General features: G+C 34.1%; 2 protein-coding genes across 4 annotated transcripts; one reads left to right on the top strand and one right to left on the bottom strand.

Moving 5' to 3' along the window:
- The first annotated feature begins 1543 nt into the window (after positions 1–1543).
- On the top strand, positions 1544–5878 carry LOC132623469 (vesicle transport protein GOT1-like). Of its 3 annotated transcripts, none has more exons than XM_060338220.1 (7): positions 1544–1705; positions 2153–2210; positions 2450–2541; positions 2648–2728; positions 2884–2981; positions 3061–3141; positions 5511–5878. In XM_060338220.1, the coding sequence occupies exons 2-7, from the start codon at positions 2180–2182 to the stop codon at positions 5551–5553; spliced, it is 426 nt and encodes a 141-aa protein (XP_060194203.1). In that variant the 5' UTR covers positions 1544–1705; positions 2153–2179; the 3' UTR covers positions 5554–5878. The 3 variants fall into 3 exon arrangements, with proteins under 3 accessions (XP_060194203.1, XP_060194205.1, XP_060194204.1); XM_060338222.1 differs by having other exon boundaries at positions 1550–1705; positions 3061–3142; positions 5515–5878; XM_060338221.1 differs by lacking the exon at positions 1544–1705 and adding an exon at positions 1875–1971.
- A 3954-nt stretch (positions 5879–9832) lies between these two features.
- Positions 9833–11211, bottom strand: LOC132623695 (two-component response regulator 24-like). The gene is made up of 3 exons (XM_060338483.1): positions 11155–11211; positions 10238–10497; positions 9833–10155 (listed from the first exon to the last, which is right to left on the bottom strand). Exons 2-3 carry the CDS (start codon positions 10490–10492, stop codon positions 9982–9984), a joined length of 429 nt encoding a protein of 142 aa, XP_060194466.1. The 5' UTR covers positions 10493–10497; positions 11155–11211; the 3' UTR covers positions 9833–9981.
- Positions 11212–11517: the final 306 nt, after the last annotated feature.

Consider the following 11517-nt stretch of genomic DNA (forward strand, 5'->3'; position numbering starts at 1 on the left):
GGCCAGAAAGAAACTTGAAAACCAGTAGAAATAGCACAAAATAAGACTTAAACCGTAGTGGAAAGGTGAAAAATGTTGAGTGCGGTAAAGTTTCGGGTTTCTTCTTCCTAAAAATAAACCATTCAAAAAACCAAAAAAATCCCCCCTTTCAACGATTCGACTTCGACACATTTATAGGGTTTTGCCTGTGCTAAAGTGGAGAGAGGAGCGTGGGAGAGAGGCGAAAGGCGTGGGGAACAAGAGGAAGTGGGGAGCAGAGGCGTGGGGGACAGAGGTATGGTGGAAGTGGCAGGAAGCGTGGGGTGGAACGTGAGGGGAGAGGAGTTGATGATGGTGGAGAGAACGTGAGGGGTGAAGGGAGAGGGAAAAGAGAGAGGACAGAGGAGGCGGGTAAGGGAGTGATGAGAGAGATGAGGGAAAAGAAAGAGGGATATGGATTAGGTTTTGGGGAAATAAAATTGGGCTGGGTAATTTAGGATATGGGCTGGACCGGGTAGAAACGAATGGGCTGGTCGTTTGGGTAGTTTAAGGGTAATGGACTGGTTGAATTAATTAGAATATGGGCTAATAGTTTGGCTGAAAATTGTTGATTTTCCTCCTCTATTTCAATTATTCTTGGGCTTCTAATTTAAGTACTAGTACAACATATATTATGTCAAGATAATTAATAATTAATATGTAGAAAAATAAGGATTTTAGAAAGTGTTGTCTAATAATTAATTTAACGAATCCGAACCCGAAAACGAAACGATGACTAACCGTTTAAAATTTGTGATAAAGTAATGCTCATAATGTTGAAAATAAAAGTAGTGATATTAATAGTAGTGGCAATAAAATATTTAGCTCGTCAATAAATTTAGACGCCCGAGTGAATAAAATTAAATAAAGGAGGGACAAAATTGGGTGTCAACAGTAATTACACCGAATTCTCACCTAACTGTGTAATTACCTGGTCAAACAAACAGGCTAAACTGTGTAATTACATCCAATTACACCCAATTCCAATTACCTGGGTGACTTTCCAAACAGGCCCTTAGTTCATATTCTTCGACTATATTTGCATTTGTACGGTCACGAACAATTTTAATAATATTTATTTATCATAATGAATAAACTAACAAATACCAACATAGAAGATTTCAACAAATTATTTATTTAATCGTTCTCACTTTAAAAAATGAAGAGTAACACTTTTCTACTTACACCTTCTGTAACACAAGAAGAAGAGGTAAGAGGTGAAGATGCAATTATGCAGAAAATATTTAAGAAAAAAAACTCCCAAGAAAATTATTTTTAAAAAGTCAATTTAGCAGAAAAATGAATCAAGTGTAACACAATGTTACTTAAGAACATATGTAATTTTGAGTTGGACGGACTTGCAAATTTCACCTCCATCTCAGTAATATGGATCTAATATTACTTACCTGATTATTATGAACAAAATTATATACTTAGTTTTATTTTGAAATATAAACAATTATTCAATAAAATGTTAAATCAAGTTTGAAAAATACAAGGTCCTAAATGAATAAAAGAATATTAAAACAACTAAATTTACCTGAAATTATCAAAATTCATTTTTTATCCGACATATTCAACCTTTTCAAAATCATTTATCTTTTTTTAAAAAAAAAAAATCTACAAAGTTGAACGTGATTATCTATTCGCAAGGCAGCTTCAGAGCTTTTGTTTCCCCATTTCTCAGGTTCGTTTGTAACAAGTGTATTTTTTTCTTTGAAAATAAGTTGTTATTTGATCTCACTAATTTTGTAATACTCGTGCTAATTCACTTGTATTTTGCATATAAATTTCGATCAAATCGAGTTGAAACCCTATGCAACAGCTTACTTTAGTGTCGAATTTTTAACACAAATGGCTATCTCGTATGGTGGAGTTATAAAATAATCCTTAATTGATCAGTGTGTTTGCAAGTTTATGCAGTTTTAGATTGAATCAAGTTAAAACTGATGTGTACGTGGAGAGTTTTGTTTGAATTGAGCATTTCTATTTGTTTTGAAACCCTAAGTCACTTGTTTGATTTACAGTTTTGGTTTGTGATGTCGTTTGGGCTCATTTCTCGTTGCAGATTATCTGCATTTATTGGTTGTGATTGAGAACTAATTGTTTTTTATGATGGATTTCTGTGTTGTAGGCTTCAATTGTGTTTGGAGCTGCGAAAATGCTTTCCTTCGAAATGAATGATCGCAAAAGTAAGTCGATTTGACCTAAGTTCTTATTTTACTGGCTAGTTTATGTAACTGTTGTCAGCTGCTTTTGAAATGTAGAGCATGGCTAGTTTGACCAAATTGTCATAAACTGTTTTAGTATTGCATCTCATTCTTTCACTGTTTTACCAAATATGATGTGTGCTCTGCTCAGTTAAGACTAAGATTGAAAAAAGCTATTTGAAACGTTATGTCGGCTAAGCTTGGGCTGCTTGTTGAAACAGAGATAGGGCTAGGATTGACGGGATTTGGAGTGTTTTTCTCATTCTTGGGGATCATATTGTTCTTTGACAAGGGACTAATTGCCATGGGAAATGTAAGTACAAAGTCTTGCCATTATCATCAAATCCTCTGACTTACCACTTTCCTTTGTTTTCTGACTCCTGCCTGCCAGTTGACATGGTGTTATTTTACTGAACCAGATCCTCTTCTTCTCAGGGGTGGCACTGACCATTGGTCTCAAGTCATCACTGCAGTTCTTTAGTAAACGTAGTAATTTCAAGGTTTAGTTGCTTTTGGGCCTTTTTTTCTTCCCTCATCACCTCAACAATTCCTCTTGCTCTCTTGTCAGTTTAGTGGTACGTAGTTTCTATTTATGTGTGCATGTACTTATTATGTATATATGCTTCTTCTTCTTCTTCTTTTTTTCCTTCCACAGGGAACAATATCATTTGGTGCTGGCTTTTTCTTGGTTATTATTGGTTGGCCTATACTGGGTATGATTCTTGAGGCATATGGATTTGTCGTACTTTTCAGGTAAATTAGTTACATGGTTCCTTAACCGCCCTAATAATCATTTAGTTATAATTGGATGCTGATGTATAGTTTTGCACAGTGGTTTCTGGCCAACACTGGCAGTATTTCTGCAAAAGATACCTATCCTAGGTTGGATCATCCAGCAGCCCTATATCAGATCGGTATGTTTGGATGTATCATTCATATATTTTTCTTGCATTTTTTTGATTTTGGGGGAATCATTAATAGCTTTTAGGAAAAGCAGTTTCTTACTACAATTGTGTGTGTTCTACTACTCCGAACATAATAGATTGGTTGGACAATGATATGCTTGTGGTGGAATGAACCAATGGACGATTTATGGTGTAGGAGATCATCATTAGATTTTACAGAGAAAATATCTGGAAGTACTCTTAAGTGCCCTGTCTTTTGTTTATATTACGACTAGGCTATACTATAATCACAAGGATCGTTGAAGGAATAGAATGAAATTGCCAATTCTTTCACCCCGTCACTAGAAATTGCTTTAAGATTTGTTGTTGCTTCTGCCACTCAAAGTCTAAAGCATTGTTCCTCTCTCTATTTTGCTATATTTCTTTCTTTCTTTTATTATTCTTATATTTTGTATCCTCTTATCACAAACCAACTGCGGTATTTTTGCTTTATCCTAAGCCGAGGGTCTATCGGAAACAACCTCTCTACCACCCAAGGTAGAGATAAGGTCTGCGTACACTCTACCCTCCCCAGACCCCACTTGTGGGATTATATTGGATATGTTGTTGTTGTTGTTGTTCTTATCACAAACCACCATATGGTTATTCTAATGGCATTCCCCAACCTTTTACACAGTAGTCCCACCAGTTACTATAGACGCAACAGTAATTGGTTGTTGTTGTTCTTATCACAAACCACCATATGGTTATTCTAATGGCATTCCCCAACCTTTTACACAGTAGTCCCACCAGTTACTATAGACGCAACAGTAATTGACATAGGTTATGTTGTGTTTCCTAATATGGTGAATACCAATGTGTATTAGGGGTCAATTGTCCCAATTAAGCTTCATGTTGATTTCAGCTATCCTGGTATCCTCATGTAGGATAATGCTTTCTTTTCATAGTGCCCCAAAGTACTTCTTACCTTAGATATGTTCATGTAGTAGTAATCGTGAGAATGTTTCCTTTTAATCAAACTGAGTATCACTGTAAAGTGCATAGACTCTGCACCACATGCCTTCTTTCTTATTGTGAATCATTCTCTCAAGCTTCAATTTTTAAAGAAGGAAATCAAGTCCTAGCTTTTCCCTTTTCATGTCATGATTTTAATGCACCGCCATTTTTTTACCTACTCTAATATCCTTCACACCAACTCAAATGGTCAAGTAGGTAGGCATAACTTATATGGAAGAGAGATTTGAGATTGTTTGAACTTGTGTAAGTGCTTAACTGTAATTAGATAACTGGCAAAAAGGTGAGAGAACTATGCTGACATAGATTGAGATGCTCTCAGAGTCTCATGTTGACAGGAAATCTAGGATATAAAAGATGATATCATTGCTGAGACTATGAGAACAAAGAAATTGAGTCTTGTAGTTCGTAGGGTTTTAGCAATGGATCAGGTAAACTGTAAGCCAACTTTAAATTGTATTTGGGTATGTAAAAAAGTGTAGGGCTTGGATACAAAACACATAGGGTAAAGCCTAGTGCAAAAAGGGTCGGAGTCTCTTAATATACCCAATGATTTATCATAACTGTAGTGCTATCTGTATTTCCGAATCCGAAAATATAGGTGACACCCATTCTGACTTAGGTGGCTGCACTGGTAATAGATACTCGAATGTGTCCATGTACCATAGCATTAGAGTATTATTTATTGTGGGCCCTCCGAGAATACAGAATACGAGCAGTCTCTTTAAATTTTGCCTGAATGAAATTGGGAGGACATGGGGTGTCTCTCTCTTCATTGAGGATACTATCAAGAAATGTGATGATTTGTTTTTAAATGCATCTATTCTATGTATCACTCAATTTCTACCCATATAAATTAATCAAAATTTCTGTTGGGTTGTGAGACATCTGATTTTAAGGTGATTGAGTCTAGACAACTCTAGGAAGGGATCATAGAGAATTGTGATTGAGTCTTGAGATGCCTAATCATGAAGTAATTGTCCGACGTTCTGGTCCTCATGCATTAATGCAGTACCATAGAAGGGAAAATCCTTCTGTGGTGCAATTTTACAAACTTTAGTTTCCACCCACTCCCTATTGCCATGGTTAGCAACCTTCCTCCTCAACGCAATATCTCCACAGAGAAGTAGTTCAGGAGAAGATAAAACACTCATCAAGTTATAGAACTAAATGATGGGTTTTTCCTCAAACAAATCAAAAAAGTATCTCTTTTCTGTCATTAGATATTAATCATAAAGAACGATTGCATTTTTCTTGTACAATTCTTCTGTTGCATGAATATGTTATTACTCGATCGAAGCGGAAAATTATGCATTCAATTGTTTCCTGTTCTGTTTCTCTTGGTCTGATATTATTTCTCTCTGCAGTTCTTTGAACGCTACCGTGGAAAACGTGTCCCTGTATAATGCCATTTTAAAGATGCAAAGCAAGCCAGATTGATTAGCCCACTTGTACGAATTTTAAAGCACTGTTTTGTAAGATGCATCTCGAAGGGATAGTTTGTTCCTAGTTGATGGTATAGGCCTCTGTCCCTAATGCAGTTCCTTTTTTTTGGCTTTTTCTGTAAATACAAGCAATCTGTCCTTTATTGGTTTTGGGGTTGGGGGGGGGGGGGGGGGGGGGGAAGGGGCTCCCATCATGTACTAGTTACCAATTTGATCCTTTTGATTAATCTTTTGGTATTCATATTTTGTTGATGTACTTGGATAGAGTTCAAAAGTTTCCTTGGAACTACAGTCCAATGTTGCATTCCAGGCACGTGAGTATATTGTGGTTGCCTCGTACATTTCCTCTGTTATTTTTACGTCCAGAAATCGCTAATTAGATTACAGAAATCATGCAGGTAAGTGCTGGTAGCAGCAGAAGTTACCTCTAGAAATAATGTACTATAGGGAATAACAAGATATGTTTGCAGAACCAACTAGCTAGTGACTAGTCTACCATCTGAGTGTTTTCGTGTCCATGCTATTTCCAAGCATAGCCCCCTTCGATGCACGAACCCACGGAATTACAGTGTACTATAATAGATAAACCCTGCAGAAATTTTGCTGCCTACTCTAAATGCCCAACATGTCTTAATCCCGCATTATCCATCTCCATCTTTAATCTTTTAAGTTACATTCTGATCCAATTTCTCTAACTCCATCTACAAACCCCCCATCCCAAAAGAAGAAGAAAATTAAGATCATAAGCTCTACTTTGGACCTCCAATGTACCTACCACAATATCCACAACTTAGGCCAATTGTACAAATAAAACCTCCATGCATATCATTCTATCAGGGAGAAAAATCCACAAAATACGTAACATAAATCCCAATAATCATATATTCTCTTATTACCCGTGCAACCACATATACTTATGTTCCACGACATAACAATTACTCATACTTAAACGAAGAAAATAGAAAGCGAAAACTAGTGACAGTTTATCTGGATGGAAGTGAAGAGAAAAAAAACTTGATGTCCAGCTCTTTAATCAGTGAGACAAAGCAAGTCTTATCTCTATTTTACTTGCATGTTACAAGCAAGACAGAGGGAATAGAAAAATTCTCCACACTTTTCTTCTCTGTACTTTGAAAACAAATTGTAAAAACATACTATTGTTTCACAATGCATTCCCTATAATAAGCACGTAAAATACAACTTAAAGATCTCTTGTGGAACATTACTGTGTATTAAATAAAAAATTTGTGTGAATGAGGTCAATAAAATCCCAGCTTTGTGAAGCAACCTATTGCAATCTCAATCCTAACTCCTCACATAGCTATTCCTTGTGTTATCTAGTTTGCTTTTCTAATCATCGCAATATGCCATCAAGTGATAAAGTAAGTGTCTTATGTTTATAAATTCTGCTTATGTTACATTTACTAGCGTCAATCTCGATCAGAGAGGCGAAGCTACTTTTGTCCGAGGGCGAATTAATTGATATGAAAAAATGCGCTATATAGATAGGTTTTTAATATACACACTATATATGTTGAATCCCCTTAGCATTGAGTGTGTATGTGTGTATTTATCTTTTGACACCTATTAGCGCAAATGCTATCTCCACAACTGATCTGTATCATATTATGTTTTGTACTTGTAGCTTGATTTTAGTTAAAAAACGCAAGTATGACTATGCGAGATTTGTCTTTAAATCTACTTACCGAAAATAGTTTCTACAAAATTCATGAGATCTCTGGCAAACATTCATGATGCACTAGGACATAAAAAGAAAAGTTTGAGACAATTCTCGCAAAGCCATTACTTGCATTTTCGCAAACCAATATTGTGTTACCCTATAAGATATTTTTACGATGACCCAAAACTAAAGTGTTAATTAAATTGAATGTGTCTGATTCATATTCATGTTTGTTTGCATAAACATAACAAGCAAAAGTCAAGCCCAAATTCAAATAAAGAAATTCTCTAGCTCTAATAAAAGGCAATGCAGTAGATTTACAATTAACCAAAAAACTAATCAGTCAGAAAAAGATGAGAAGAAGTGAATAGATCACACAATCGCGATATTTAAGTGTTATGTTTATACTTTTGCTTTCAGTTCAAAAATGCAAGCAATGTCTATGCGGTATTTATATTTATATTAATCAAACCCTAAATAGTGCGCAAAGTTGTGTTAAATTTGAAGGAAGTCAATTCTCGTGCGCAAGACGAATTCAAAAGTTGAAATTTATGGGTTTTGAATTTTAGTCTCATTGAGTTATTATGTTTTAAATTAATTTTATATATTAAATGAACATGTAACTCAACTCTACCTTGTGTTCATAATATACTGCTTTGTGAATCAAAGGTATGCGTTAAAAGAAAAAGAAAAGTCAAAACTCTATAATCAAATTGATAGTGCTCCTCTGTTTCATTCTACCACTAAGCCTATTTATTTGCTGAAGAAACTAGCAGTAGTAATTTTTCTTATTCAAAATCAAAGTTTATTATGTTTATAATGCTACTAGTTTTCGACACTTGAATTTCATGTTAATCAGTACAAACTTCTTAAAATGATATACATAATATTAGAATAAGTGTGTGATGAGTTACACGAAATTTGAAAGGAAAAAGTACATGCTCAAATGGATGAGAGTAACTAATACAGTAAGTTGTTAAGCGTTAAAAATTGACTGTTACTTTTCTTACTCAAAGGGATGAGAGAGTAACTAATACAGTAAGTTGTCTAAATTACTCCTCCCATATTGATATCATTTTTGGGAATACAACGTGGAGATTCGAACCCTCACTAATAAAGCGAAAGTTCAGATAGCCAATCAACTGAGCTAATTTCAATTCATGGAATAAATGTTATGTGAATATTCTCATTATCTGCTTTAACGTAATATATATGTACCAACTTTTCAAGAGAGGAGCTAGGGCTCTGATCACCAGAGATTTCTACCAGTTTTTGATAGCTCTACCCATCTCCAATATGCTATCAGTTATCAGACATTAATATATTCATCTTGTAAGAATTTGAAATCTAAAAACTTTTACATTATAAAAATATAACTGAAGTGCAATTCTATGTACTGCTAACTAAACAAGCTTATTGCATGAAGAATATCACAACTTACGAGAAGGATGAAACAATACGGACAAATTCAAGTAGCATGCGTACATGATAAGTGTGAAGGAAGGAAACATACTGTATATAAGTACTTACTCCACTGTGCATATAGCCGGAACAATGGGCAAACAAACTGGAGCACCTAATACATCAAATCAGAATTTTATATAAATATTTAAACACATAATTCAACAAATATAATGATCATATAGCCACTTCATTTGCTCGAAACTGTAGATTATATGAACTTCATATTAGTGTGTCTAAGTACTTTCGGATTCTTGATTTGGAGAGTATTATAGGTAATGAAAGGACTTAATCGCATCTAGTAAATGATTTTATTTCCTGTGAATTAATGCTTTTACATTTTTGTATAATAGATAAAGAAAAGTAATTTGTTTAAGCAACACAGAGATATTTATTTCAACTTTTCAACTACCATATACTTAACTTTTAAAAAATCGCACAAAAACTTCTTGCAAAAATTAAGTGCTGACAATTATTGACAATGAATAGACACAATAATTACTGGAAAAATGAAAGTAACTCCCGAAAAGTAAATGATCAATACTAATTAATGACTTGTGGTAAGACGTGATTGAGATATAATAACTTCACGCCAATGACCTTTCATTTAGTAATTTATTTATTCTATTTGTTAGAAGGTCGATTTACGATTTGGTAGTATTAAAATCAGTGGCGGATCCAGAATTTACAGGTCGTGGGTGCTTAATAATTATAGTATAAATTTCACAGTTATAATGGGTGCTCATGACTATTTTATAGACCTTTTAAGTACTATCTATGCATAAACATAGGGAGTTGGCCAAAGCCAATGGCTGCTGAAGCACTTATATCTCCAAACGTAGGTCCGCCACTGATTAAAATATTATAGAAATAGTATTTGAATGAGGGGTGATTTAGTCGATCAACTTTTAATAGGTATTGTCGTAATCTAACTTTTAACTATGTGGCTTCCCACTTTTAGAATCTTATAGATTATAGATATGGATTAGGTTATCTATTTGTATTATCCAATCCTTAATAAATATGGTATACATTTTAACTAATGTCATGTTGATATGTTATGTCTCACACTTGCTTCATTTGGAAAACAAAAAACCCTTAGTTCTTAACAAAAAGCTGTTATTGGTAGTTGTAAGTATAATATACATACTTTAGAAAGCATAACCAGAAAGTAATATAGCTAATCTCCACTAATATCAAGTTGTCTGACTTATTTTCTTAACTTCTCTAAAATACTTTTGATAAGTCTAAGCATCCTCCTTAATTTTCTCCACAAGATGGCGAACTACATCGAAAGGAAGCGGCTTCGGATAATAATAATCAAGGCCAGCATCCATGAATGGCTTCATCTCTTCTTCTCCACGGAAAGTCAATCCCGCAATTACGCTACGCACATGCATATCTCGAAGTTCCTTAATTGTCTACATATTTTAAAATATTTTTTATTAGTTTGTACATAAATTAGGATTAAAAAAAAATAAATTATGACTTATAGAAGCATACCTGACGAGCGTTTACCACTCGCATATCTAAGTCCATCAGAATCAGATCAAAGCATGCACCAGAGCGATGAGCAAGGACAACTTCTTGGCCATCTTTCGCTTCATGTGTTTCCACACCAAATCTCCTTAGAAGTGCTTCGTGGATCATTGTAATTGTGCGGTTATCATATACCATAAGTGCTTTAAGTTTTTTTTCAACGCTGGAATTAGCATTCGAGTTGTTCAGTGAAGAAGAGGCATCATTGGATGATGACATTTTTCCTGAAATTAACATTTAATAGATCACATAATATTAGTATAAAATTAATAATCACAATTGAGCTCTTGAATAATTGAAGCAAATATTATAAGCATTTGTTTTTGGTAATAAATAACCCTAATTGCCTTAGAGACTACATAACTTTTTGTTTCGTTCAACAATCCCTTTCATTTCATATATTCGTGATTTTCACAACACTAATCGTGAGGTTGTCTAATTGTCTTTAACTTGAAATTAATCTTATCCCACTATTGAAATCTTTTCCAAATGACAAAAACTAATTTTGGTTCGCATCATATATATGCAAGTGTCATGTCTTATGAACACCTTTTTAATACATCTATAATAATAGCTCGAGTACTATAATTGCAATTCTACATGCTCACTCCAACACACCATATAGGAATTCAAGGATACATTGCAACATGTTGAGTATTTTATCATAAGACATTTTCAAATTAAACATAGCTACTTTTCTTAAAATAAGATTCATATTCTTTCAAGTTAACCATAATTTTATGTTTTTTATTCAAAGAAATGGCTAAAATATTTTATTCTCCAACTAACATGAAATATGGATGATGGGCCTCGAAAAGAAGAGAAAAAAAGGAATGAAATTCATAAACAAAAATGACAAACTAATCGGGCGACGTTATTACCTTTCTTTTGCCTAGAATGAAAACTTGAATGTTTTACCTTGATAGTACTCAAGCAAGTGCGCCTGACATCTGTATATATAGAGAAATAAAAAGCAATTGTACTTTCTCATTAGTCACATTTGCAAAGTATATTAATGATAATTTGCCAAAAGAGTCATTACAACGAAGATTTGAATCACCCGACTAGATGTTGTCATTAGATTTTTTGGTAATATGTAAACAAACTATGTAGAATAGGAAAGAAGCATTTACGAATATGCAAATAGTGATATCTCATTCCGCGAAAAAAGGAAATAAGCATTTACGAAGATGCAATTAGTGTTATCTCACTCCGGGAAAACAGGAAAGAAGCATTTACGAAGA

The sequence above is a fragment of the Lycium barbarum genome, chromosome 12, assembly GCF_019175385.1.
Source record: "Lycium barbarum isolate Lr01 chromosome 12, ASM1917538v2, whole genome shotgun sequence".
In the NCBI taxonomy this organism is placed as follows: Eukaryota; Viridiplantae; Streptophyta; class Magnoliopsida; order Solanales; family Solanaceae; genus Lycium; species Lycium barbarum.